This window comes from Maylandia zebra, linkage group LG22 (assembly GCF_041146795.1).
Source record: "Maylandia zebra isolate NMK-2024a linkage group LG22, Mzebra_GT3a, whole genome shotgun sequence".
NCBI classification, from domain to species: Eukaryota; Metazoa; Chordata; class Actinopteri; order Cichliformes; family Cichlidae; genus Maylandia; species Maylandia zebra.
The window spans coordinates 10,638,743-10,666,281 of NC_135187.1; the positions used below are offsets into that span (position 1 = coordinate 10,638,743).

Here is a 27,539-nt window from a genome sequence, read left to right on the forward strand (position 1 = left end):
TTCCTTTTGAGAAAGATTTATGGATGCCTTATGGTTAAGGCGCCACAGCCATTTTTAATTTGGATATGTCACAACAGGGTTAAAATTGTCCCCACAATTCAAACGGGGGAAATTCTGAGGAAACAGAGAATGTATTGAGCTGGCAAACGTTTAAAAATCAATCCCCGTAGACACAAACAGTCATCCAAGGACTTCAGATGACTTGAAGAAGTCGGCAGTAAAAATACTTTAGGATCATGCGCAAGGCGTAGCCCGCTTTCTTCTTCTGTGGTCCATCCATCAGCGCAGCGTCGTTTAATTACTTTAGCAGCCTCCGCTCGCAGATCCCAGCTGAGCCTGAGTCCCAGCAGAGGCTGAGCAGGGTGATGTGAAATCTTGACTTCAATCCCATCCTTCGGCCTCCTTCCTCCTCCTCCTGGGACCAAACAAGACTCTCCTACATCCCCGAAAACAAGGTCAAACATATTTCAGGAAGAGTCATGGGAAAAGCTGAAACAAATAACAGCACGCATGGCCCTTTTATTTTCATCTGGAGTTGATCTTGTGATCTGACGCAGCAAGTCAACAAAACGATGATCAAAAGGAGGAAGTGATAGGAACATTTATCATTGGATGACAGCTAAAATGTCTCAGTTTATGGAGAAAAATCAGAGGCGTGGAGAGGCAAGTGCAGTCAGATTTTCACATTACTGCCTCTTAAGGCGGACTTCACATGTTTATTTTGTCTTTTTGCGTTTTTATTTTTAAGTTTTGGAGTTTTTAAATTGGATCATTATCTTTTCAATGTCAAAACTGAAGATTTCTAGTTAAAGGGGTTTCGGTGAGGTAGAAAACCTTGCAGGAAATAATCAGCTTGGTGAGGAGGTCTTGTGTTTGCTTCCCCTGCCATGAACACCAGCTTGGCATAGCATTCATATAAACACAATCAAAGCAGATGAGCTCAGAACTGTAAATATTTATCCAAATTATGTAAGTAATAGTGAGGGAAAGTCTTCCTGGGATGACCCTCGTGAACCTTTCTTTGGGAAATGGGTGGAGTTTTCAAAAAGAAAATTATTCTGTGATTGTTTTGTGCTTTTTTAAGAAACGGGTTGCCATGACATTTTAGGATGACGTAATGGTTTTCATTAAGTATGAAGACAAATCTTTCTTTTCCTTGTAACATGGAAACTAATAGAAAAATACTGCTTTGTTTGTGCAGATGTGAATAATAACTGAACTCAGGTGTTCTTCTTTTAGCCGCTCCCACAGCAAGTCATCAATCTCACCCCACCCTGGCATCTTCCTCTGTCACCACCAACCCTCTGCTTGTCCTCTGTCACTACATCCATGTACCTTCTCTGTGGTCTTCATCTTTTCCTCCTGCCCATGCAGATCCATATTCAGCATCCTTTATCCAATATGTCCATTTTTACTCCTCTGCAGATATCCAAACTTGGCCTGACCCATCTCTCTGATACACTCTTTTCTCATCCTGACTATTCTGCTGACGTCCAATGAAAATGTCATCATCTTCAGCTCTGCCACTGCCACCTCCTGTCTAAAACAGCAGCACTGAGACCCTTTAGAGGAGGTGGTGTCAGTGTGGTTCAAAATAAACTCCAGAACGGTTCATTTACAGTCTGACCCACCGACCAGCTGCATGTCAGAGCTAAATGCCTTCCCATAGATAGGTATGCTTTATATTCTGGGAATGCAGTAGAGTACCACAGACGTGCAGAATACACAAACTGTAACAACGGACCCTAAAATGAATAAAATTGCCTGGAAAAGTACAAATATTACTACAATTTCCCCTGTTATCCACTAGCCAGTTCAGATCAGAATAAAACAGCTGCAGGAATGAGGATGCCCTTCATTTTCTACAGTCTGAAGCTATCTGTGTATTCATGCAGATGACTCGACCAATTACAATCCACTGTTTATTTAATGACATCTTATTGCATGTACAGCAGTAAAACTTTTTTATAAGCTGAAAAGAAAAGGTGTTAACATAGTGAGAGACTGACTGCTTAAAAAAGAATCAGTAAAAAAGTAGGAACAATTTTGCCAAGCACGGGACATTAATTTAGATGTTTACATAGATCTTTTGCATATTTTCAATTCTTTAATGTGCAAAACAGAAACATTTAGAAAGAAACAGTAAGTAATACACGAGACTTTCTGCATCTAAACATACACATCCGTGTGCTAAGAGCTGGTTTCAGTTGTAAAAACTGAGCTTTGGTCCAGCTTTAGGCTGAGTGATGGTTGAAACTGCATGTGCAAAGCTGAGGGTTAGAAGTTTTCTTCTGCTGGCGGCTGCAGACTTTGATATTTCGCCGTGGCCTTGCAGGGTCAGTCTTCGTTGTTGCAGTCTGTGCACAGAATCAGATCTCGGTCTGGGAAAAAGCCAGAGCCCACCAGCGACACGGAGCAACGCGAGCACTTGAAGCACGGCTGGTGCCACTGCCGCTCCTGAAAAGAAACGTACTTCCCATCTCCAAACCCTGCAAATACAAACACGCAGCACATGAGCAACCAATGAAAGGATTTTTTTTCTTTCATTCGGGGTGGAAAGCAGGCTTTCATAACAGCCTCGTAAAACTGCGGAAATAAGGTTCGTGAATTCGTGATAACATCAGCAGCTGGCAGCTACAAGGAAAGCACTGCCAGCTCTGTGTGCCCTCAAGTATTGCAGCTCATAGCTGCGGTCAAGAGCATTTAATTGAAATCCTCATTTATCTCTGGCATCTTAGTTAATGATGGAAAAAGATAAAGTTCATAATGAGTCTTCTTGTACTTTGTTTCCACCATGTGTAGATCTTTTGTTTTGTTTTTTTTTAGCTTTGTGGTTGTCTCTAAAATTATTTTTAAATGTGTGTTTTGAGAAAATAAAGACGCTTCAGTCAGTAGCTTGTTTTTGGATTGCTTGTGTACATTATCCATAACCAAGGTTAAATTAAGAGGCAAGCTCCCGAGCTGGAAAAATTAAGCCGAGGCCAAAAAAACATGCAGTTCCCCTAGTGGCCACTTGGGGCTGACTCCTAAAGTGAGTCAGTCCTCACAGACTCCCCTGTGCCAAGAGACCAGTAAGTGACCTCCCTTAGCAACCACAACAACCTAGCGACTTTTCATCTTCAACTTTTAGTTTGAAGGTGGAAAGTCTCCATTTCCATTTTAGTTTGAAAGTATCTGCAGACAAGTCAGCATCTACCATGCAAGCTACTGGTGATGGCAGTTTTTCCATCACTCTCTTTTCATTGATTTAACCTAGCAACCAACCACTCACAAAAAGGTTGGGAAATATATATTTTCCCTAACAACCCAAGGTTGCTAGGGGGTCACAAACGAGCCTTTAGGTCAATGTGAGGCCTTTTGAATACAGCTTCATTTACTAATGTAAGGCTTCAAAATACCACATCTCAAACCAGTGGGTGACGTCACAACAGCTTTGCTACATCTCTTAAATACAGTCAATGAGTTGACTCATACTGCAGAGAACTAGCACCTAAATCTGCAGCTTTTTAATTAGATTTACCAAGCTTTATGATAAGTTTCAGTTAATATTTTGCTTTCTGGCCATAATTTTATAGACAACTCAAAGACTCATTAAATTTTGTGTCATAATTTTTTGCATTTTGATCTCAACCAATGTGCTCGGACAGCACAGGAATTCTGGAAAATTTTGGCATCATTGGTGGAGATGGTGTTTGAAGAAATAGGCATTTATGTGTTTAGTATATACAGACTCCTGCACACATGGAGCAAAGCATGAGCTGGCCTAGCTAGAAAACATAATGCTGCAATTAACTGAGAAATATTTCCCTTATGAATTAGTAGTGGCCAACAGCAGAGCTAAAGGAAATGACTGTTTACATTAATCATGAGAAAACAAAATAAATCAGATGTGTGTGTGATGCTCTTTAGTGTTTGCTAACTGTCTGGACACTTTTCTTTATTTCTTCTTTATATACAGTTCCAGTGGTGGAAGCCCATATTATAGATGGTCAAAGTTTCAAATAATGGGATCATCTGGCAACCTCTTGTTGCTAGAGGAAAAATGAATGTGCCATGTACTCGCTGAGTGTGATGCAAGCTTTTCACCTTCACATTAACTGGTGTGATTTACAAGTGAAACCAATTCATGTCAGAAGGTGCAGCTTTTACTAAGAAAATGATTGCTCCATATTTCCAGTGACCAAAGAAATCCCAAAGAAATTTTTGTTGCAGCATTCTCTTTATGTCCACTTTCACCTGCTAGCAACTTCCAGCAACTACTTGCCAATCACTGTTTTCCATGGTCACCTGTGGCTGAGAGCGGGCTGCTCTTTAGGCCTGAGTGATTATGGCTCAGTTTATGTGAATGTAATCCCTGTGAGCCAAACGTTCAGGCTTCAGACTGCTCTAAGCGCCAAGTTTTGCACAGTTTATCTACTCTTGGCTCTGTATGATGTCACAGAGAGAGGATGCTACTAATGTGGTGATTTTAGGCACACGGGTTACACACTGGATGAAAGGGAGAGGAGTTAAAAAGCTTTTGCTAGACAGAGGCCAAAAGACCTCAGCACAGAATAAATGAGGACTACTTTAGAAGATCAATCATGCAAAGCTACTCCAGTAGAGTCCAAGAATAAACACATGGAGCTCAAAATGAGCATCATAAGAATGCTATGTGATCAAATCTTGGTGGAACTGGCCAAGAAAATCAGTTTCTGAAGATTAAAGTAAATAAAATCATGTTTTTACTGGTGTTTATAGTACAATTTTATCATTTATATCCATCACAAGTGTTTACAGCATTTAGTTTACTCCGTAATGGCAGCATTCCCGTTCCAGTGGAGCATCCAGCCTTAGATCAGCATCTCTGCTGAAGGTTCACTCTCCAATCCACAGCTATATCCAATGTGTTTAAATCATTTCTAATGGAAACTGGACTTTTTTTCTGCTGCTGTCTGACATTAAAAGCATTCACTGTGAATTAATTTGTTTGAATAACAGGGAGAATCCACACAGAGGACACAGAGAGGCTCAGAATTTAAGCCCTGAGTCACCAGACCTGCTGAAACCTGTTTGCTAAAGATAACTGTTTAGGCCTTTATTGACAGAAGATCATGAAGACACACGAAAAACAGATAAAGGAGAGGCGCACGGTATCTCCGACCTGAAAGAAATGAAACCAGGAGCACTGCATGCACATTGTTTCGCAAGTCCCCAACTCGTTGTGTAAGCTCTGGGGGAATGCACTTATTACTAACCTGTGATGGCCGTGTTGCAGCCGGCGCACTTTTTAGCATACAGGTTACTGAAACACTTGACGCAGTACGGACTCTCCCCCTGCGAGGTGAAGGGTTGGCCAGCTAGCGGCGTTTTGCAGCCCGTGCACAAAAAGCACTCTTTATGCCACACCTCGTCCTTGTAGGTCACCCCTCCTTTAGTCAGAGCCTGAGAGACAGAAACTGGGTCAGTAAGACATGTAACACATTAAAATCCTGCTTCTAAAGCTCCTGATCCTGCCACACATTTGGCACATAGCTCAGGACTTTTTCTGTGGGCTTTGTTTTTAATTGGGTTTATGCTTCTTTTAAGATTACATACAGGTGGAATTTCAACAATACATCTCAGTTTTTCCACATTCAGCCCATTTAATGTTATTACAAAGAAATGCTTCTACAGTAAATGAAAGAAACCCATCAGCGTGCATCACTGGGTGCTGTTGTATTATGGCACGTCAGAGGTAATGTCTTTGTCGGTAAATGGGCTGTAAAATTTAGCGTAATTAAGACCTCTGATTGGGAACAAATGAGTCTGGACCACCACTTAAGAACAGATCAAGATGTTATTCCTTCTTAACTTCCAACTGTGTGACGCAAAATACAATAAAAAGTCCAAAATTTTGGCTTCCTTCTTTTTATACTCTGCAAAATCGTCCAGTGGCCGGGTTTGGACTCTTTGCCAGACCGATTGTGGCCCTCAGGCCACACAGTTGTGAGAAACTGTATGGCCTGGAGAAACATTTAGAGAAAATCCAAAATAAATCAAACTTGTGTACCGATTCTTGTTTTTTAAAGTCATTAAAGCTGTACAATCATTCCATCCTGGAAAAAGATCAGTTCAAAGAAATAATTCAAAAGCCCAAAATTACCATGATATTCATGCCCACGATGGGTGGATGTAAACCACTGACTTCACTGTAACAAGCTAGATTTAGATTAGCTGTATTGTGTACACATATGTGCATTTATCTGTTCAATTCAATCTAAGCGAACTTGTTTAACAAACTTGTTCACACTACATACATTTTTCAGGATAAGCAATCACTTCTTTACGCTTTCATGGTCGCGTCGTGTGTTGCTGACAACGTATTTTTGAGTTATGACTTTCTAGTTTTGTCTATTTGAATATTTTCTTATGTTCCCTTGTTTGCATGCATGCATTCTGTCTATAAGCACAATAGCAGAAAAAGCTTTGAATGAATTCTCATAAAACTTTGTAGAGGTGTAGAGTGGGATCCTGTTAACAATCCATTAAAATCTGACAGACATTCACTGAGGTCTTCAAGGTCAACTTAATGATTTATTGGTCAACAAAAAAAGCATTGCATAGAAACTGTGATTCTTACGAGTGTGCTGTATAAAGTGAAAATATAGAAAGGACTGCATAAAGATTTAAACTATCATATATTTGACCTCTGATCTCTATTGATAGATCTGCTGTACAGCGCTACATACAGCCTTTTAAACTATGCGTCTTACTTTCCCTTTTTCTTAGTTCCTGGTTATAGTTTTTGTTTTCTTCGTGTATTTTTTCCTTTTCAGTCTCATTCTCTGTTTTAGAGTTTAGTTTCATCCTAATTTGTCAGTACCCCTGTATTAGGTTCATTTCTGTCTGTGTTTCCGTTATCACGTTTCACTTCCTGCTTTATTTTGATGGTCGTTTGTTTGTTTCCTTGTGTTACTTTTACCCGTCTTCATCTCGTTTCTGCAAACACCTACGCCTGTGTTAGTTTGTCCCAGCTGACTCCACTTCCCACATTACCGTGTGTGATTAAGTAGCTTAAGGCTGCCTGTGTTTACTTGTTGTGTTGTACTGTGTGCTTCCTGCTGTCTCGTATTCTCCTTTTGACATCAGGTGCTCTGTAAACACGTTGTGTAGTGGTTGTGTAGCGTTGATTACTCAGGAAGCTGGATCATCTAGATTTTTTGTGGTAGATTATACATTTTAGGAGTTTAAATTGTCAGGAAGAGAGAAAAAAATGTAATTTTGGACTCTGTAGTGATATATTTTGGTGTATTCTGGTATTTTCCAAAGGAAAGTTTTAACGATAAGATTATTTTTGCACCTTTTTGCAGTGGCTGCACTGAGGAGCAAACCTGCCCTCGTAGCAGGGCACGCAGTAGTAGTTGTTTTTGTCTGGGATGAAGGCCTCTGTACCGATGGGCTTCTCACAGCCGTGACACGCGAAACAGTCCTCGTGCCACGTGGAGCCGTCGTACTCCAGCATCCTCGATCCTGTAAGAGAGAAAAAAAAAAATCAACGCCGAAAGCAAAAAACTTTTGATCGTTTGTTGTTGTTTTTCCATGTGTAACTCTTGGCTCCTCTTTGATCTCTGCTGTAAATACAAACTGGAATGAAATCTGATAACATTCATACGAAGTCTGTGAAAACCAAAAGTGGTGATTCGGTGTGATGGCTGAACCTCTTTTGGCACTGGTAAATTGCTGCAGCTCCAGTGCATCAAAACAGCGTGATAAGCAGTAACGTAGCCGCTGCGTACATGTCCCCGGCCTTCTAGCACAGTTTTACCCATTTTGTAAGCGCCCTTTAGTTCAGAATCACTCACCACTGAGGTTTAGAGAAGCTGGCAGCCAGTCATGCTTATGCTTATGAAACTGGACATCAGATCCTTTAATCACTGAGCTTGTTTTACAACTTTTGGGACCTGAAAGGCAGCCCAAAAGCATGACGGTGTTTTGAACATGAACTTGGCTGCACATGTAAGAAATGGGGTAAGAGGGCAGGCACACCAGTCTGATCAGAAACTAAAGAAGAGAACTGGTGTAACATCCACAACCCACAAGCCCGTGTAATTTTCAGTCATCTGACACCGATACTTTGCGTGTTTTCTTCACAGCGGCAGGAACTCTGCTGGGAGGATTTCAGCAGAGCGAGGAAACAATCACGCTGTCACATCTAAGCTGTCACCCTCCCTGATAACTACTGCAAAGAGAGGGTGTGAACTTTCCGGTATCGGCTCTGAAAGGCAGTGAACGTTCGAGTTTGAGCGATTTGTTGCAGAGGAGGCGGCTTATGAACATGGTTCAGTGGAAAGGAAAAAAAGTGATACAGCCTGTCTACATTGTCTCTACCTGGCATGACTGTCTTGTCGCAGGCCACACACTTGGAGGAAAATTCATTGCGGTAACAGTCGCTGCACACCAGAGCGTCATCCTGGCTGGTGAAGGGCTCGTCTGCCAGAGAGCGGTCGCAGCGGAAGCAGCGAAAGCAATGCTCGTGGTAATGTCTGTTCTCATAGAAGAGCTCCTGAGGGAAGACAAGAGATGTGAAGCTTCAGATTAAAGCGTGTCATTGGTTAAAGAAGCTCGGGGTATCGAAAATGCAGTTTTGTTCTCTTCTGTTCTGCTCTTGTGGCACACACACATCTGCTGGTTATCTGCTTAAAAAGGCACACAATAAGAAGCTAAAATGAAACCTGATGAAGATGATGAACTGGGTTTAAACCTGCTCTTCGCCTCACCCTATGGTAGCTGGGATAGGCTGAGTTGGATAAACAGAGGTGGATGGATGAACATTTCTACTTAAAACAAGATGGTGAAAAGTTCAAATAAGTGGATACCAAAAAAAGAGTTTCAGTGATCATTTCTTATGCATGATATGGCCCTTAGCTTTCTGCAGAAAGCTTCACTTGCTTGTTGAACTGCACACAATAAACAGTATGAATTCTTCCAAAGGGAAAATTGTTGCTTTTATTGTGGCAAGAAATGCATCTGGGCATGAAATGAGCTTCCACTTTTATTTCCTGGCACATGGATGTCCCAAAAGCTCAAATTAGGTGCTGTGAGAAGCATGTCTGCAGTGTTTTTACCTTTATTGGATTACAGGGACCTGCTCTTTGTGAATGAACATGGCCAGTACCTATAGAGGCTGGATATTGTTTACCATGTTGCTTTATCTTTTATTACTGGCTGTAAAAACCATGAACATCCCTGTTCTCTCTTTCCTATTGGTTGGTTTTTGCATTTAAATCTCTGCTTGGGTTGTTTCCTGCTTATTTGTGTGCCTGTAAGTGTAAAAACCACATCCAGTACTACCTACGGTCTTGCAATATGTTGTAAATGTTTGTCTGCAGAGTCAGAACAGAATTAGGAAAAAAGACTTTTAAATATTCCGCTTTTTCTCCCAGGAATATTCTACAGAAGGAGCTGGAACTGTGAGAACTGGCCTCGACGAGGGAGTTTGAGCCCATTTTCAAGGAGTGAGAAAACACTTCTCTTCATTAATGTGACTGCTTTTGATCTTGCTCTTGTTACTGCACACAATGCTGCATATGATACTGTAAATGTGTTATATTGTGTTATATTTACTGTCCAGCCCTGTTGGTCAGGTCTGTCTTGAAAGAAAAAAAGAGATTTTTCAACTTGAGATTCTTAACAACACTTTTGTCTGGATATCTACAGTGAGGTACGTGTGGACAGGGGTGGATGATTCTTAAAAATGTTACTTGATCTCGATCACAACTTTACGTCATGGGCCAGATGCATCCCACTTTGATCCTGAATTGGAAAGACCAACAAAACTCCCCTTTTATCAGAGTACAGAAGTGTTATTTATACATTTAATCCTTGATATTTGTCAATACAGTGGAACCCCGACTTACGAAATTAATTCGTTCCGAAATTAATTTGTAAGTCAAAATTTTCGTAAGTCGAAGCACCTTTTTCCATCGCCTTTTGAGTGAGGCAATGCTGGCTGAAGACAAAGTTCTTGGTGGAGGAGGAGGTGGCGGAGGTTGAAGAAAGCATACGTATGCATGCATACATATGTATGTGTATATGTACATAACATTATGGAATTTAATTTTTTTTAATTTTCTATTTTATCTATTTCGTTACGCGGGCATTTTGCCGTACCATGGGCAGAAATATCGCCGTTAAGTGCCTTCGTAACTTGAATTTTTCGTTAAATGGGGTCTTCGTAAGCCAGGGTTCCACTGTATAAGGAAAAGAAGTTCAATTTTAACAGTACATCTCAGTGTTTCTACACCATAACAAAATGCTGTGGTAGTTATCAAAAGAAATCTGTCACTCTGACTCTTAAATTGTAAGAAATAAATGTGTAAAGCTCTAAAACTTATGAAAAAACTGTTAAAAGTCTCAAATTTGCTCTTTTCTTCACGTTTTCCACAGCTGTGAAGTGAGGCCCGATTGGAGCCTTTGCCGAGCCGATTCTGGTCCCCAGGCCTTACGTTTGACACCTCTGCATTATGTTATCATTGCATGCATATTTGATTAAATGCTGAGGAGTAATTATTCTTTTAAACTGTGGATGGACAGATGAAAGATGCCTCACTATAGCCAAGAGAGCTCAAAACATACTTTTATGGAGGTATGAGTCATTTTGTCTTGGTTACAACTATCTGTGCTAAACTATTTACCGTTTAATGCAAGTGACACAGTGTATTTCTGCACTCTTTTATAGATGTAAGTGTGCAGCAGCAGCTAAGTTGAAAATAATTGTACTTCTTGAGCCTGTCTGGACATACAGTAGTCCCGCTTCACTGTTTGATTCAAAAGCAGGGAACTAAAACAATGTAGGCTACAAGTTTAGACTTGATTTGTTTTTGTTTCTTATAAAAAGACAAGAGATCATGTGCCCACAGCGCCCCGCTGTCTCCAAACAGAAGAGTTAACAGAGGCGTTCCCCCTTTCTTCATCATTATTTTCTTAAAAATCAGAATAACTCACTTTGTATTTTCTCTCCGTAACAGCTGCTTGTGTTCCAGTTCACATGCAGTTCACGCGAGCTCTGTGATAAATGGCTCCATTGAACGGTGGGTGAAAAACGTATTTTTGAGGCATGGGGTTTCACAGCAGGGAACGGGATGAGCGATGCGTGCTGTTACGTGTTGTGCAGCCAAAGCAAGCAGGACTGTAATTTACTGCGCTCCCTCACAGGGAGTCCATAACTCACAGGACACTGGTGGCCTGGTGGCGTCTGTGGGTGTTTCCTTCAGGACAGTGTTTTTAATTTTCACTCAGCTAAAGCTTTTGGACAACTTAAAGGGGATTACTGACAATTTGGTGGTCTGTAACTAGAGTTATGTTTTCCAGGCACAGCAGCTGGAAAAATTATTGTAAAGGACTCCGACTTGCACAATTTTTATTGGACGAAGAAACATTTGCTTAAGTAAAAGCGGCAACGCTACAGTGTAAAAACTACTTTTACTGGATAGTATGACAGTTTTTTCACATATATAAATTGTTTTATTTACGTACATATTCAGGTTTTATGTGCATCTTAATTATGACAGAGCAGATTGAAAATAGTAGATCAAATGCTTGATTTATTAGAGCGACATTACATCGTTATAGTTTACCATCTAGACTCCATCACTTCCCACAAACCTGATGCACAGTAAACTGAGGAGTTATGACTCCTCCACCACCCAAACGTCTGCCTGCCGGCTCCAGGGAGATGTTTGCTTATCATTTCCCACAAGTATGTTACACTGTAAATTGGGGAGTGATGAGTGATGGAGCCTAGGGGTGGATGGTGGGGGTGGTGAGGGGGTTGAAACAGCAGGGAGTGATGGAGGGATAGACCAAACTGGGAGCATACAGAGCAGGTTGAGTTGCTTTTCTTAACTTTTGATGTGAATCTCTTGTTCACATCCCCAAGGTGCTCTATTGGATTGAGATCTGGTGAACTCTGGTAAATTCATTTTCATGTTCATGGAATCAGTTTCAGGTGATTTGAACTTCAGGAAGCAACCATCAGATGGAATGGGCATTGGCCTTTAAATGATGTCACAGCCTACCTGAAGTAGTGTAACGGGGAAAAAATATTCCTAACAAAAGAAAATATACCTAACAAAAGCTCAGCAAGAAACATAGTTGTTACTGGATGTAACTTCGGTTCTATGAGTATGTGCATAGACCCTGAAACTCTGCAATTTCAGCAGACTTATAAATTCTTTCCAATCCACACCGTGTGACATAGATCCAATAAAGTTTGGACAAAGATGCACAGCTATAACTCCTGTTTCTTTTTTCTTCAGATAGTCTTCCTCCAGGACTCCAAGAAACTGTGATGGGAGTTTAACAGACTAAATAACCAATCCATTTAGTTAGCTGCAGCTCTGCCTTTTAAAATACTCTCATATTTTCCATTTAAAAGCCTAATGCTCCATCTAAGTAAAGTCAGGCAGTATAAAAGTCCTTCTAAATTATGTCTGATGGTAACTTGCAGTTAAAATAACAGTACAAGGTTGAGCAGATATACTTAAATCTTTCAACAGTGTATAATGCGAGCTCACCTTTGCATTGTGTCCAATTATTTCTTTGCATTCCTGGCAGGTGTTGGCGTACAGGCGGTCGTAGCAGGGGATGCAGTGGGGATTGTCCTCCGCCAGGATGTACTTGCGTCCATACAAGGACTCGTTGCAGTTTTTACAGTCGAACCGATCACTCATGATGATGCCTCTTCCTTAAGCCGACCTCCTGCAAAAAAACGAAACAAAAAACAGATGATTCACAGATGCAGTTTAGGATTCAATATCAGCAAGAATGCAGCACAGGAAGGAGGAGGAGAAGTGAGATTAGGAAGCCACAGAGAGAAAGCAGGAAGAAGGTTTTCATTTTTTTATATACAGTGAGGAAATAAAGGCCAACAGGAGAGAGCTAATCTACTGAAAAATGTTAGACTGCAGTCTGAGGTTAAACATTACTCAGGAACCTCTCCGTGCTTCAGCTGCTATAAGCACAGAATGGGCTGAATAAGCACACAGTTAATGTTGATATACTGTAACTCACTGCCGTAATGATATACAAGCTTCTCCCGTTTCATCATTACTCACAGAGAGTAAAAGCTCACTCCCAACTCGCTCCTGCATGAAACCCCCTGTGGCGTTTTTGGCGTTGACAAAAGAGGGACTAAACAATATTAATTGTTGGGAGGCGAACTGACACGACATTCTCAGTTTCAAAGGCTCTCAAGCCCTTTTTTTTTTAATCTGCGTTTGAACTGTGTGTCAAGGGCCACACAGCTCATTTGTCCGGTCTGTTTCTTCTGTCAACAGCTTCCTCATGAACACTGTTTTTCTGCAGACTCGGACACGCAACATCTATCGCAAGAAACTAGGAAAATACACACAAGGCAGAAAAGAATGAGTGACAAGACACTGGCAAACTGCAAAGCTCTATGTTTGGCTCTTTAGTGAACCATGAAAACTGTGGGGTTTGCAGCACTCCTGCAATAAATCTGATCTTTTTACAAGCTTTAATCATCATTGGAAAATGTGACACGTCTCATGTTAAAAATATACCTGGCACTTCTATAAATCAGCAAGAACTTTAGTATATTTAATAAAGTCGTGCAAAACTTTGCATTCAGCGTGAATATTCCTCAGTTGCAAGCCTTTGAAGAGGTTGAAATTTTACCGTTTTTAGTTTGTGTTACATTTGAGCCCTCCTAACTTCATAAGCACAGGAGCCGCATGAAGCTTTCAAAGTTTCCAAAGTTAAATTTGAGGGTCTGTAACATGATAAATGCTCACAGTATGAAGGTAAGGTCCTACCTGGCTTTATCTAATAGACCAAAATTGTTGTAATTTTGAAAAAACTGGCTTATTCGGAGGGCTCAGTTCAGGATTTTTGTTCAGATTAGATGGATTTTGTGTGGAATGAGCCTCTAACTTCAACTCCAACTTTAAAGCTGTGCTCAGCCGGCTTTTCTGAGCTCTGCATCAGTCCCTAAATGATGAACTTACATTCACCGTTTGCTGAATCTACAAATGACTAGAGTGGCAGGTCGTAGTGCAGAGGAAGAACAGGTGGAAATAAGGCCGGGCACACAGACATCCCGCTGTCATTACTGAGCACACAGACAGGCATTAGGAGGGCATGTGACCCTTATTTTCTGCAGCAGCAAAAGGAAATGAGTGAGGAAATGAAGTGCGGGAGGCTTAAATATCCTCTTGAAAACATTTAAGACAGGACAGACGTGGGCTTGAAAAGATATATGCGGTGTGAATGAGGATCACAGATAAGAAAAGGTCTCCAGTTTGGGGATATGGTCGTGTTCAGGATCACTGCACGTAAAAAAAAAAAACACTTAAAGAGGCCTAACCTATTTTGGGCGAAGAGTGGCTTTGACATGTTTCTGTAAAGTCGGAAAGGTTCAACACAGTGCAGCTGAGAGACTTTCAAATCTCCCCGAGGGATCAAGGAATGAGCCAAGCCCCCCTCTTCCTCTCTTCATCACCGACTCGGACGTAACGATGAGAAGACCCAGAGCTCACGCGAACTAAAGAAGGCCGCTCGCAAGTGTTTTTAGTGTTCGGCTGGCATGAACTAAGTGTTGTTCTGAAGCTTTTTGCTTCACGCTCTGTAACCTCCAAGTATTTGCATCTGGTCTGTTAAGGAGTGATGGTGGAAGTGCAGTTTACATTCCTCGTGTCCAGCGCTATCAAACATTTTGTTTCAAATAACCAGCGATGCAGTAATTTCAGATAAACATGAAAAGAATAAACACTGTCTGCTCTCGGTCATGGTCGGCAAAGATGCCAGAAGCAGAAACTCCCGCTCCTCCAGGACATTTTCTCCAGGAGGGGAACGTGGAGGACCCCCTCCCTCCTCGCAGATAACAGCGCCGCTTCCTCTTAAAGGCCACCAAGCCGGGTCAACAAAACATGGAGGAAAAGCAAACTGATAAAAAAACCCCCATTACATCCCAACGTCTGGCTTCTGTCACATTTCTGTCTGGATGGAGAAATCAGCTCAACTTCCCTCCTAAATCGTCTAAAGAGGCTTTAGTTTCTATTCTCGTCCGTTCGTGTCTGCGCTGAATGCAGTGATAGAACAATAGCTTTCCTTCCGGACATAGTCTCCGCATTTTAGCGCTTCATGTTTCTCTTCCTGGACCACAACATCTGTGAACACATTTGTAGTCTCCAGCTGTTGTCTTTCATCAAATTCTCCTGTAGGCTTCCAGTCGGGAATTCTAATGGGACCGGTGTTCAAATGCATCACTGCTGAAACAAGATTTCATGGCTCCTGTAGGACAGTACAACTCTCAAGCTGTATTGTCATCTATACAATAGAAAACAGGGTGAGACAGGCTGTGAATGCACGTGGGACCAGCAGGATTAGTTCAGCTTAGTGGGAGCATGTGCAAATAAAGTTTAGAACATGCCTAAAGCTAACCTGTTAGGGCATATCTCCTTACTAAGAGAAATGTCAAACACCATCAAACGTGGATTAAACAAGCTATGAATACAGAATGAGACAAACATGTTTTGCCTTGCTTCCATTTCACAATATTTAAAGCCTCACTCACACAGGCTTAGAGACGTCCAGTAACTGCTAAGTGACTCAAATTCACATTTTCATGCATTACGTGGTCAGTGTGGAACTACTCATCTTTCCCTAGCAACTAGTGGTTGCCGGGGCATCACAACCGGTCTCTTTAGTGAATGTATTATCTTTCTGTTCCAGATCCACACACAAACATGAGAGTGGCACAGAATAATTTGGAGTGACTGGAGTGACCCACAGTGAAGCCTCAACCTGAATGTTTTCACCATCACCATCGCCACCTTGGTATCATAAGGCCAGATGTGATGAGCCAGAGGCAGACCTGACTGGAAACTCACAGTCTTGTCAGTCACATGGTTAGCCACTCTAATGATGATAAGATATAAAATTAATTTTGCAATGTGTCCTGAAACTAGAAACTGAGCCTGTAAAGTCATTATGAAGGTGTTCACTGAGGTCACAGATCAAAGGGGCAGAGGGTGTAGACTTCTATAGAAATGCAAGATTTTTAGCAACTACAGGAGATGCTCATCATCATGGCTGCATACATATTTAGGGTGATAGTGGCTCAAAGAGTTGGCAGTTTGTCTTGTAATCGGAAGGTTGCCGGTTCGAGCCCTGGCTTGGACAGTCTCGGTCGTTGTGTCCTTGGGCAAGACACTTCACCTACCACCTACTGGTGATGGCCAAAGGGGCCAATGGCGCGATATGGCAGCCTCGCTTCTGTCAGTCTGCCCCAGGGCAGCAATGGCTACAACTGTAGCTGCCTCCACCAGTGTGTGAGAGTGAATGAATAGTGGAATTGTACAGCGCTATGAGGGCCCCGAAAAGCGCTATATAAATGCACTCCATTATATTTATGTGTCCAGAAAAGAAGCAAAAACCAGTGAAATAAAAACAGCAGATAATGGGAATAAGTTTTTACAAAATGCAAAAGATGGCTGGTACCATCATCTCAGCAAAAGCAAAGAAAAATGCAGAGGATTATAACTGCAAACCAAGGCTGAATTCAGTGTTCGAGTGCATTTTGCATCAGGCATAAATGCAAAGCAACACCACCAAGTTTAATTTTCTTTAATTTCAGTCTCCAATAACGCTGCAGAGCTGAAGAGCTGAGTAGCGCCATTATCAGCAACATTACAGAGTCAGTGCTTTGAGATTTGGACTTCTTATCGTTTTAGTCCATTCACCCATCCATTTTTTCCCACTTACCCAATTCAAAGTGGGATGGAGCCCATCCCAGTGGTCATAAGGCAAGAGGCGGAGTACACCCTGGACAGGTCGCCACTCTAGAGATAGAGAAGCATTCACGCTCACATTCAGACCTGCAGCCAATTTAGAATTAACCTGCATGTCTTGGTTTCCATGGCAGGAAGCTGGAGTACCCGGAGAGAACCGATCTAAACACCACACAGAAAGGCTCCAGCCTGGACCTTCCTGCTATGAGGCACCAGAGCTGACCAACATACCAAGTGACCAAATCACTAGTCTAATGCAAATAAGTGTATATTAAGTACACCTTATATGTCATATATAAATAGAACGAGAAGCCAAGTAAAGAAAAGTAAACCCACAAAGTAAAACCTGGAGGGTTTTTTTCTGTGTAACTTTTGATTTCTTAAGAGGCGGATTTTGATTTACACAGAGAACATTTTCCATGCCTGAAGGAGAGCCCATGAACTGGAATGCCGCCTTCACAAGGCTTTTTAAAAAGGGATTCAACGTCATCAAACGGAAGCTGTGGGCGCGCAGACCTTTCCCTTCTTTTGTGAACTGCAGAGACTTGTCTCTTGCCTTTGCACAGATATACACATACTTTATCTTTCTTTCTTTTTTTTACCTCGTTTACTGAACACAAAATTGACACAAAATTGACACAAAATGACAAATTAACTATATAAAATGAAAGCAGGTAGATATCTCATAAGGAGTGATGTCAAACCATTTTGAATGAGGTGTGAGACAAGATTCCTCTGAACGCCTCCAGAAACGCCATGCTTATGTAGCAATAACCAATCAGACAAGAATGACTTTATCTGCATACCATCCAGACAGGCTGACACACTCAGCTGTCTGAAACACCAACTGACTTCGTAGTAATTACCTTGTTTAAGAGGTAATCAATTTACAGGTGTCCTCTGCAACCGCACCCGGGAATTCATGTCACGCTGTTCTCTTCATGACACATTAAACCAAACAGTCATCCATCCTGTCTGAGTACTCTAACTCACACTCAAGTAGCACATCTGCTTAAACCATTTAAACCCACAATTCACCTCGGTGATTGCACATGTTGAATTTTTCGCTGATACGCCGTCTGCCCTGGAGAGAGATTTACCGGGCTCGCGGCACTTTGTAGAGGATCAGCCTCCTGTCTAAAGTCCCTTCATGGCTTGCTTCTGTCGTTTTACTCCTCAGCAATGTGACGGTTTCTTGCGACAGGAGCCAGGAAATCTGCTCGTCTGGTTGTTAGTGTTTACTTTCCCTGCGGAGGAATTTAGACTTATGTCTGGGGTTCTCAAACCAGATTATTCCATGATGAAAACCACTGTCACATGCAATAAAATCAAGCAAAGCATATATGAGGAACGTGTTAAATATGTCACAGGCACAAAACTATTAAGTCATGCCATATAAAAGAGGCTCAGAGCCTTTTTTGGGTATTTTTCCCCTCAGCCACCTGAAACTCACCGGCACACCCTCCAGTGTGTCTAAAGAAGGATGTTTTTAATGTGTTTTATTTTAAATTACAGTCGCGGCTTTCTCCACATTTGAAAACAGAGCCTCTTTCAACAGTTCAAACTGGTAAGCAGCTAAGAAAACAGGCAATTTTTTTTTTAAATTAGTGGCTCCAGAGATGACGATGATGGTCGAGAAACTGTTCCAGACTAAAATGCGCATAAAATTTTTAACCTTTTAATAGCCAACAGTTTGCCAGTGTTTGGGTTCTGTTTTAGTCGCACACTAAACAAGCACAGTTTCAGAAACTGGAAGAATATTTCCCTTCAAATCAAGGCTCATACATAAACCTCTTTAGGCTGTGCCAAACAGACAAAAGGTCTTTAAAAAAAGCTAAAGAGTATGACCCGGGTGCCTTTTCCTCTAGCACCAAAATAATGTTGACCTTTGAGTTTGGTTTAACATTAGGGTGACAGTGTTTGTCTGCTGGACAATTCAACAAACTGACCCTGCCATGGTCCCTGTTATATTTGTGTATCTTTTCTTTCCTATCTGAGTTATAATGTTTAGTGCTAGGCTGTACTCACACTCGACTGCCTCACCCAGCTGCACTGCAACAACCCAAAAACACTTCCGCTCACCGCAGAATCTTAACATTGAAAAGTCGTTTTGCTGAATATAAAAGATTATGCTATGATGCTTTTATGCACGCTGTCACTTGATTGGATAAGTGGGGACAAACTTTTTAGAGGCAGCCAGAGTTGAGGAAGAGTTGGAGCGATCATGCTACGTCCTGCAGACTGTGCCCAAGTCCAGCTGAACAATGCTCGTGTCCAGTTATTGAAGCAGGCAATGGAGTGGTAAATGGTAAATGGGCTGGTATTCTTACATAGCGCTCAAAAGCTACAAGCCTCATTCACTCAGTCACACACACACATTAATGCGAGCCTTTTTTCTATCCCCAAGCATTTTGTCTGTCAGTCGCAGAAACACTCACATGGATGCACTGGGGGAACTTGGGGTTCAGTGTCTTGCCTAAGGGTACGTTGACATGCAGACTGTAGTAGCCAGGGAATACATCTACCAACCTTCCAATATGGATGATTCGTTGTACCTCCTGAGCCACAGCCATCCTAACGGAACAGATAATTTAACCATATTTAGATTTTAGAGGTTAAACACGCTCAGGTAGCCCAAGTGTGAGTACACTTGTACTCTTTATGACTCGGTGTTATTTACTTATTTTTCTTTTGGCTACTTCCTTTTAGTTTTCTCATGGGTCTTACTTCCTGCTTTTCTCTCTTTCCCGCCTTTGTGATCTCCTACCCCACATTCATCAGTTTCACAAGTGGTTTAACTGTGAACACTTGTGTCTCACCAGCAACTAACCATGTGAATATAGTGTATATAGTCCTGTCTCATAATCCTAAAGAAAGTTCACTAAATATATCAGGTTTGCCTTTTTTCCTCTTATAAACTTAACAATACAATAGCCTCTTTCTTCTGTATAGTAACACCCTTTAAAAATCCACAGACTATAAGAAAGTGTGTGACAAAGTTGGTTTTCAATTACCTCACCCCACTTCAGTGTTTATTAGGGCGCTTTAACGGCCTGCAAAGCTCCAAACAGTCCTCATATTGTGCGACTGCTGCATTACACAACCTGGATTTGTCTGAGGTGAATGAGAATATTGACAGCACCCACAATAGAGCCCTGCAGCACGGAAACAAAGCGACACCCTTTTGGTTTCAACTATAGCCCGATAGAAAGTAAAATGAAAAAGAACAAGGCCGGTCTCTCAAGGCCGTCAGATGACTTTGCTTCCTTTCATCTCCAGTACAAAGACGCTCAATGTGGCGTGGCTTCCTGCAGATCACATGGCCAATTTCGGCTGCAGGCACACAAATCAACATGAACACACATTGTCGTTTGTGTTGGCTCTGATTAAAGAGCTCATCAGGATGAATTGCTCCTTGCTGCTGTAAACACTGATGTTATTTTGAGACACTGAGCTGGCAGATCGGTTACAGTATTTTGGTTACTTGCACATGGAAAAAAAAGAAGAAGATGATGAAGAAGAAGAAGAAGAAGAAGGGAAAAAAGCTGCAGTTTCAGTTGTGAAATCCTTGAAAGGTCAGATTCAATATCAGCGACTCAAGGGGATTATAAACAAACTGTGACTGTGTCTTTGGTAATCGGTTAAACTCCATTAAAACGACACGATCGGTATGGATGATAAATGTCTGTCTTTCTGCAGATCATACATTTAGTTCCAGCTAAACTCTGAAGAGCTACATTTCCTGTGAGGTAAACTTTGTCTGGTTCGTTTGATTCAAACCTGTGATTTAATTAGGCATCATTAGATATTAATGCCACCCAGCCTGCGTCATTAAATCCAAAAACACGAGGAAATAAAGTTCTTTTAAAGATGTGTGTAGCTTAGTTTTCAGTCTCCAGCTGGCTGTTTGTTTATCTGTGGAAACAATGTGGGCCGCAGCTGCTACTGTCGACTCAGCTGACAAACATTTCACAGTCAAACAATTGAAAGAGTCACTACTGCAAACGTGTTTCACCCTCGGACCTGAAGGACTCGCACACAAAGGAGCGGTCCTGTCCACGTACGCAGGACGGTGCAGGCTCTGGCTCTATATTTCCCACTCTGTCATAGCCCACTCAGTGTTATGCTGCCATTCACAGTCACATAAAATCACTTGTTCATAAAGATTACTTTACCGCTCTTTGCTTTAATTCTTCAGATTTTAGTGACTCTGTTTGGTCTGTGACGGCCACACGAGTGCTTCCAGGGATTGCACTCCTTAAGAGGTGTTTGATACACATACTTATATATATTACATATATTTGTATCAAACCTTTTGTAATTATTTAGCTAAATATTGCATGATTTTAACCAGTTTAACCTTTAAAGTGCTTTATTTTATGAGCACTGTTGATTAAATTTTACTCAAAAAATTAAATTAGCCACATTTTCCACTCCGTTCCTTTAAGTTCACGCAAGCAAACTTTAACCACTGACAAGACTCTGGAAATGTTGCTGAACAGTGGAAAAATGCAGTTTAAGTTCAATTCATCAGTTTGTTTTTAGCCTTCTGCTGGTGTCTCTGGAGATTTTACAGCTGGCCAGACTAAATCAAGGGTTCTCAAAGTTTTTGTGGCCAGGGATCCCTTATAAGGTCCCCCTCAAAAGCTTAACACCAATTAAGTGTTAGCATCATCGTCTCTGTCGATTGACTCAGAGCTTTACTGCTACACAGCAAGAAAGCTTTTTTCCACCCTGAGAAGGATTTGACAACAGAATGATGTGATGTGTCACAATCGTGTCAAGCTGTCCAAAATTACTCTTTCATTCCTGTCTAAATGGGTTAACTTTGACATTTTTGTTTTTACAGAAGCTAAAGAAATGGGAACATGTGTTGTTGTTGTTTTGCATCAGGCCGCTATTAACAAAGTGCCTAAAGATATCATTTAAAACTGCAGACACACTGGTTCATCCCTTGTGTTAGGTGCCTTTTTCTGTTTGAATAATTCATCTGTCAGGGATCAGCGGTCAGATACACGGCCTGGCCAGCGTCTAAAGAAAAAGTGTTAAAGACTTCAGAAAGAAACATATTTCTCAACAACACTTTCAAAAATACAAGAAAGTAATTGGAAGAAAAATATAAAGAAATTAGGGATGGTGCAAGACTTTTGCACTATTTAATAAAATTAAACAATTTTTATGAGTTATTCCAAATTATTTTTATGACCCAGTGGCTACAGGCTCCAGATCATTGGGGATCCACATGGACTAAATGACTCTGCGATTAAATAACTGTACATTTATGGTGTGGGGAGCACAGTGGTGCAGTGATTAGCGCTGCTGCCTCACAGCAAGAAGGTCCTGAGTTCCACCACCTGGCTGGGCCCTTTCTGTGTGGAGTTTTCATATTCTCTCCAGGTACTCTGGCTTCTTCCCACAGTCCAAAGATATGCAGTTAGTGGGGTTAGGTTAACTGGTCATTCTAAATTGCCCATAGGTGTGAAACTGAGTGCAAATGGTTGTTTAGCCGTGTGACAGGCTGGCAGCTGTCCAGGGTCTAGGATAGGCTCCAGCCTCCCCATGACCCTGACAAGGATAAGCAGAAGAGAATGGATGGATGGATGTTTCAACAGCCCCATTCATCCACCACCAAATGCCCACAAACGGCTTCACCAATCCCAGTTACATCAACCCACCTGCGCACCACCTGCTAAAGGTGCAGCTTACATTCCTTTCCCATTGCCGCATCATTTTGTTGAGGACTTGCAGTCTCACCTGTATCAAAACCTGTTCCTGATGTAGTACCTGTGAACCTCTGATATTCAGTACACGGTTAAAACAATGAATGATGAGTTGGAAGAAAGCTGAGGAATCTTCATCCTGAGAGGAAATGAATGTTTGTACCAAATGTCTTGACAATTAATTGAACAGTTTGTGAGATATTTAACTAAAACTGACTGTACAGCAGTCAGGAGATCATCAAAGAGACATTATAATTCATCCCTCAGGAAACATCAGTGTCTGTACTGAAACTGCAAACCCCCGAGCTGAGCAGTACGGCCCAAAATCGACTTAAAACATTTAAATATTACACTGAAATAAAGATGAAAGGAAAGAAAGTAGAAAGAAGGATTCAAAACAAAGATTACAATCAAGTGGACCTGTGGAGTCTCTTAAAACTAGGTTTGTTTTGGCAACGCGGTTGTTTAACTTGGAAAAAGACTGAAAAAAAAATAAACAGTAAGCTTGATCTTAAATAGTCTACAGAAGACTATAATCCAACACAAATACACGAGTAAACACTTTCCCATCAGCTGTCAGCGAGCAGAGGACATCGAGTTCAAGTCCTGGGTGTTAATGTAACAACTGTTTTCTGACAGAGGGCCGAAGCTGCTGTCTCTGTTTCATATTTACTGTTTGATTTATTTGTCCCGATGGACTGGCAGCCGGTCCACGGTCTAGCTTTTCCTTGTGCCCTCTGACAGCTGGGATAAGCTCCAGCCACGCCTGCAACTCTGAGATGGATGAGCAGTTAAAAGAAAACGGATTGGATTTATTTGTTCAGGGCTCCATCTTTGTGTTGCGGAGTAAATAAGTAGAGACAGTTATAGTCAAAAGTATTTTTTCTGTCTCACAGCCTCAAAGCTAGCTGTTTGCAGCATTGATGCATAAGTGCATGTCATACGCATCACTTAACTAAATACAGCCAGGACAGTATAAACTCAGTATACTGTCACTGTTTCCACAGGAATTAAGAAGATAAGTAGCAGCCGGTCAGATCTACATCTCAGACTCTGCAGGCCTCAGTTAGCATGTTAAAGGTTAAAGTTACAGAACAATTAGAAAAAGACTGAACAAACAGTGAGGTCATCTGTCTGACAGCTGAAGCTTGGCTCATATTTGATCGTCCTACTGCACAATGATCCTAAGCAGGAACAAAACAGAAAGGCTGAAAATGAAAAGAATTAGGAAGTTACAAAGCTCCAGTCAAAGTCCTGAACCTGATTGAAATGCTGCCACCCTCCTTTCTTCTTTTCTCTCTCCTCTCACTGCCCAACAGGTCGCAGCAGACAGCAGCCCCTCTCTGAGCCTGGTTCTGGTTGAAGCCTCTTCCTGTTAAAAGCCAGTTCTTCCTTCTCACTGTCACCAGTTCCTTTCTCACAGGTTTTGTGGCTCCTTCTCTGTACACAACGGTTTCTTATAATTTAAGCCCAAAAGAGATGTGCTCACAGATTTCTTTCTTTAATACAGCAACATTGAGACGTAATGTTAAAACTGGACTTCTTTCTCTTCTTCAGCAACTTAACGAAAAAGTTAAAAACTCTTTTACATTGACAGTCAAGGGAGCTTCACTGGTCTGGTGAAAGTGGGCTGTATGAGTTTGACACCTCTGTGCTAAACAAATGGGACAACACTGAAAAGATGCCTGATTGTGTCAGGACTCCCCAGATATCTATTTACACCTACAGCCAAGGGGCCACTCTGTCAGTGATGGGGTTGTACACATCGTGGACAAACACTGGTTTCAGCAGTGAGTGAAGCCATAGAAATGGGAGTGAACCAAGGGAAAGTGTATCTTTCACCATCTTAGAACGATTGAGCTAATCCATCCTCCAGTTCTTGGCCATTGATCAGCAAATGTGAAACTGATCTCATCGCTCACGTTGTATGTGACGGTGCTGGTTTTGATCTAGTTATGTTTGGTGAAGCCTGCAGTTAGATGAGACTGAAAAAGTCACGTGGATGGGTGAGGAAATGTTCCTCCTGCTGAAAACGCTGCGTCCAGGTGAACCAAATATTTTCCAAATAATTCACGCTTTACTTGGGGTGGCTGGAGCTCAGGCGGTCATCCACTGATCGGAAGGTTGGTGGTTCAATTTCTGGCTTCCCCCCAGTCTGCATGTCAACTATCCTTGGCCATGTTGCTCTCTGATGCATCAATCGGAGTGTGAATGTGTATGAATGTTAGATACGCACTAACAGATTAGAAAAAGTGCTTGTGTGAATGAGTTAGTTATATAAAGTGCTTTGAGTTCTCAAATAGAGTAGAAAAGCGCTATATAAGAACCAGACCATTTACTTTTGGCTCTTCTTCACACACTTTCTTGTTTCTATGAATTTATGTATGAACATGTACTTAAATGTGTTTTTTTATGGAGAGATTTGTCCACTTCTTTAATGTATCTATGTGAAACACTTTAAATGTTTTTTATTATTATGACAGTGATAGCTGCCTCTTGGCTTAACCTTTTTTTTAGGAGAGCTATGCAAGAAGAATTTCCTGAAATTCCAACAAACTCATCACAAGCTGCACAACAGGACTAGGAAATGGAAAAGACAGGCATGTGTGTGAGACTGACTCACGATGACACTGACGGTCTGAACGTGTGGCAGACAGTCGTAAAAATCATCTCCTCTCTGACAGTTTTCCCTTTATTTTCTAAGTCTGGGGTTTATCTCCACTGAGCTGGAGCCAACCAACCTTCACCCAACACAAGAATTTCAGAGGAATGTGACTGTGGTCAAAACGTGGCAACACTGTGTGGTTCCACCATGAAGGGAAGGGGAAAGAAAAGAAAACAAAAAGGCATTTTTCTTCTTCTGCCCTCTGTTTTCTAAAAAAAAGACAAAGGTCAGGAATTCCATTCAGCAGGAAACAAAAACACTTTTCTTCAGGGTGAGAGCGCAATCGGAGATGATTGTTTCAATGAATGTATTAATTTGACCTAATGGATTGGAACATGGGGATGGTGTGCGGTGATGGAAACTATGAGTGCCGGAGGCAGGGGGGGCAGCTGTTTGCTCAGTCTCCAGAACAAAATCTGTAATCTGATGGAGACATGACATCACTCCAACAGAACAGGACCGAAGGGCCTCGTTAACACGAAACAGACTAGAGTGCAAAACATGTTTGTTTGTGTGGGATTTTATTGGCCAGATATTACTTTGTGTGCCTCCGGCATCTGAGCCAGTTCAGCTCTTGAGGGGGGAAGTGTTTCCTCAAGGGTCTCCTTGTTCTTTTTCTCATAAATCTGACTTCAAAAGCACTTATTCACAGTATCAGTTACTCATTTGGACCATGTTCAGGCTCCCAAACCCCCAAATAGCATCATTATTTCCTCACACTAAAAGAACTTCCTTTGGCTTCAAAGATTTGGTTTATATCGGTCCCACATAACTTTAGAGTCCACTTTCTAATAAGGCACATTTTAAAGATAACAGTGCAGCTTTAGAGTACATTGAATTATCACATTTTAATTCAACTAAGCAGTTATTCACTTTTAAACCTAATTACTAGAGTGAGTTATTACAACCTGGCAACCTGCAAGCTTCTCATTTAATTGATCAATTACTAACTATTAGTAAAGCCATGAGTGGGTCATGAAGAGAGTCTTCATAAAGAGTGGAACCTTTCATTTTAAAGCCTCAATCCACGCAGATATTTAACGATGACTAAAACATGTCAGTAACTAGTTTTGCAGCAGGCGAAGACAGGTGTTTATGCCTCCGCGGATAAAACTAGACCTCACAAAAACATTCATTTTTCACACAGTAAAGCTACCTAAAGCTGCTCCTTTACCCCCCTCCTTATGCTGTGAAGCTGTCAGTAAATGTACACGTACCGCTCTCGGCGCACCAGCAGTTTTTGGAGATGCTCACAGGAGACTCTACAGCCTCTGCAGGACCTGCAGCCTCAGCCAGCCGCTCTGCTCTGCTCTGCTCTGCTGAGATGACAGATAGTTAAATCCACCGTGGACTCCAGCGAGCTGAAAGCTGACGGCTTTCCACTGACAGAAGCATCTGCGCCGTCTCTGGTGCGTAAAACCAAAGCGATTCCTCCAAAACCCCGCCCCTTTCCCCCACCCACCTCTCTGTCCTTACACTCCCTCTTTATTTCACTTTGCGGGGAGCTGAAAGACGGTAGACTCCATGTGTTTTCTGGACGTAACAGAATATTTTAAATACATGGTAGACTTTAAGGGATCCTCGGGCTAGTGCAGGGGCGTTTCCGGGATTGTTTGGGATGGCAAAAAGCGGGGAAATAAATACTGTGGAGAAAACTGGGCACGATTTTCAGGCTCATGTGCAGCAGCCCCATGTGTCCTCAAACAGGTCTACTACATGAAAAGTGATACTGCACAAGAGTTTCAGGGTTATGTATATAAAAAAGTGACGAAACGCGTTTAGACTTACGTAAAAACTACAGTCCTGTTTAATAATAAAAAAACTTTAACTTTTAATTACAAGACCCAAAGTAAAAGTACCCCTTTGGATCATAATTATTCATTACTTAGTGTTTATTTGTCACTTCAGCGTAGTTGGGGGTGTTTTATTTCTTTATACACTGCTATCTAAAATCAATAAATCAATATAATACACTAAGGGGCAGTGCCACCCTGTGCCTGCCTTTGGACACTCCCTTGCCCTGCTGATCATATAAAATACTATCTAAATATAAATTTTCCAGCAGGAACGCTTTATTGTGACTTTTATTGGATTTAATACCACAGTAAAAGTCAGAGTTGGGGCTTAATCTCAACTCTGGAAGTGATTTTCTCTTACCGACAAGCTGAGCATCACCCCCACAGCTGTCCTCTCTCTGCACACTTTTCATCCATCAAACACAAATGAGGAGCTGAGATCAGCTTTAAAGCCTGCACACACACACACACACACACACACACACACACTTTCTCTCTGCGCTATCTTTCACCTTACAGTATTCGGTTTCTTCTGAGTTTTCTCGGTTTGATGCATTTTTTTTAATTTGTGGTTAGAAGCAAACTG

The 27,539-nt window shown here is 41.6% G+C and overlaps 1 protein-coding gene across 2 annotated transcripts; it reads right to left on the reverse strand.

The window, feature by feature from the left end:
- Window positions 1-1,908: 1,908 nt before the first annotated feature.
- fhl3b (four and a half LIM domains 3b) lies at window positions 1,909-26,561 on the reverse strand. 2 transcript variants are annotated; one of them, XM_004548914.5, is made up of 6 exons: window positions 26,375-26,561; window positions 12,537-12,720; window positions 8,350-8,524; window positions 7,322-7,491; window positions 5,238-5,424; window positions 1,909-2,489 (listed from the first exon to the last, which is right to left on the reverse strand). In XM_004548914.5, the coding sequence occupies exons 2-6, from the start codon at window positions 12,690-12,692 to the stop codon at window positions 2,338-2,340; spliced, it is 840 nt and encodes a 279-aa protein (XP_004548971.1). In that variant the 5' UTR covers window positions 12,693-12,720; window positions 26,375-26,561; the 3' UTR covers window positions 1,909-2,337. The 2 variants fall into 2 exon arrangements, with proteins under 2 accessions (XP_004548971.1, XP_076735340.1); XM_076879225.1 differs by lacking the exon at window positions 26,375-26,561 and adding an exon at window positions 14,348-14,439.
- Window positions 26,562-27,539: the final 978 nt, after the last annotated feature.

Bases quoted from the DNA above. Each gene is read 5' to 3' on its own strand.
- fhl3b (XM_004548914.5), bottom strand. From the start codon at position 12,692: ATGAGTGATCGGTTCGACTGTAAAAACTGCAACGAGTCCTTGTATGGA. The intron at 7,492-8,349 runs GTAGAGACAATG...TCTCTCTTACAG, and splicing joins CGACAAGACAGTCATGCCAG to GATCGAGGATGCTGGAGTAC. The intron at 5,425-7,321 runs GTGCAAAAATAA...TCTGTCTCTCAG, and splicing joins AGTGCAGCCACTGCAAAAAG to GCTCTGACTAAAGGAGGGGT.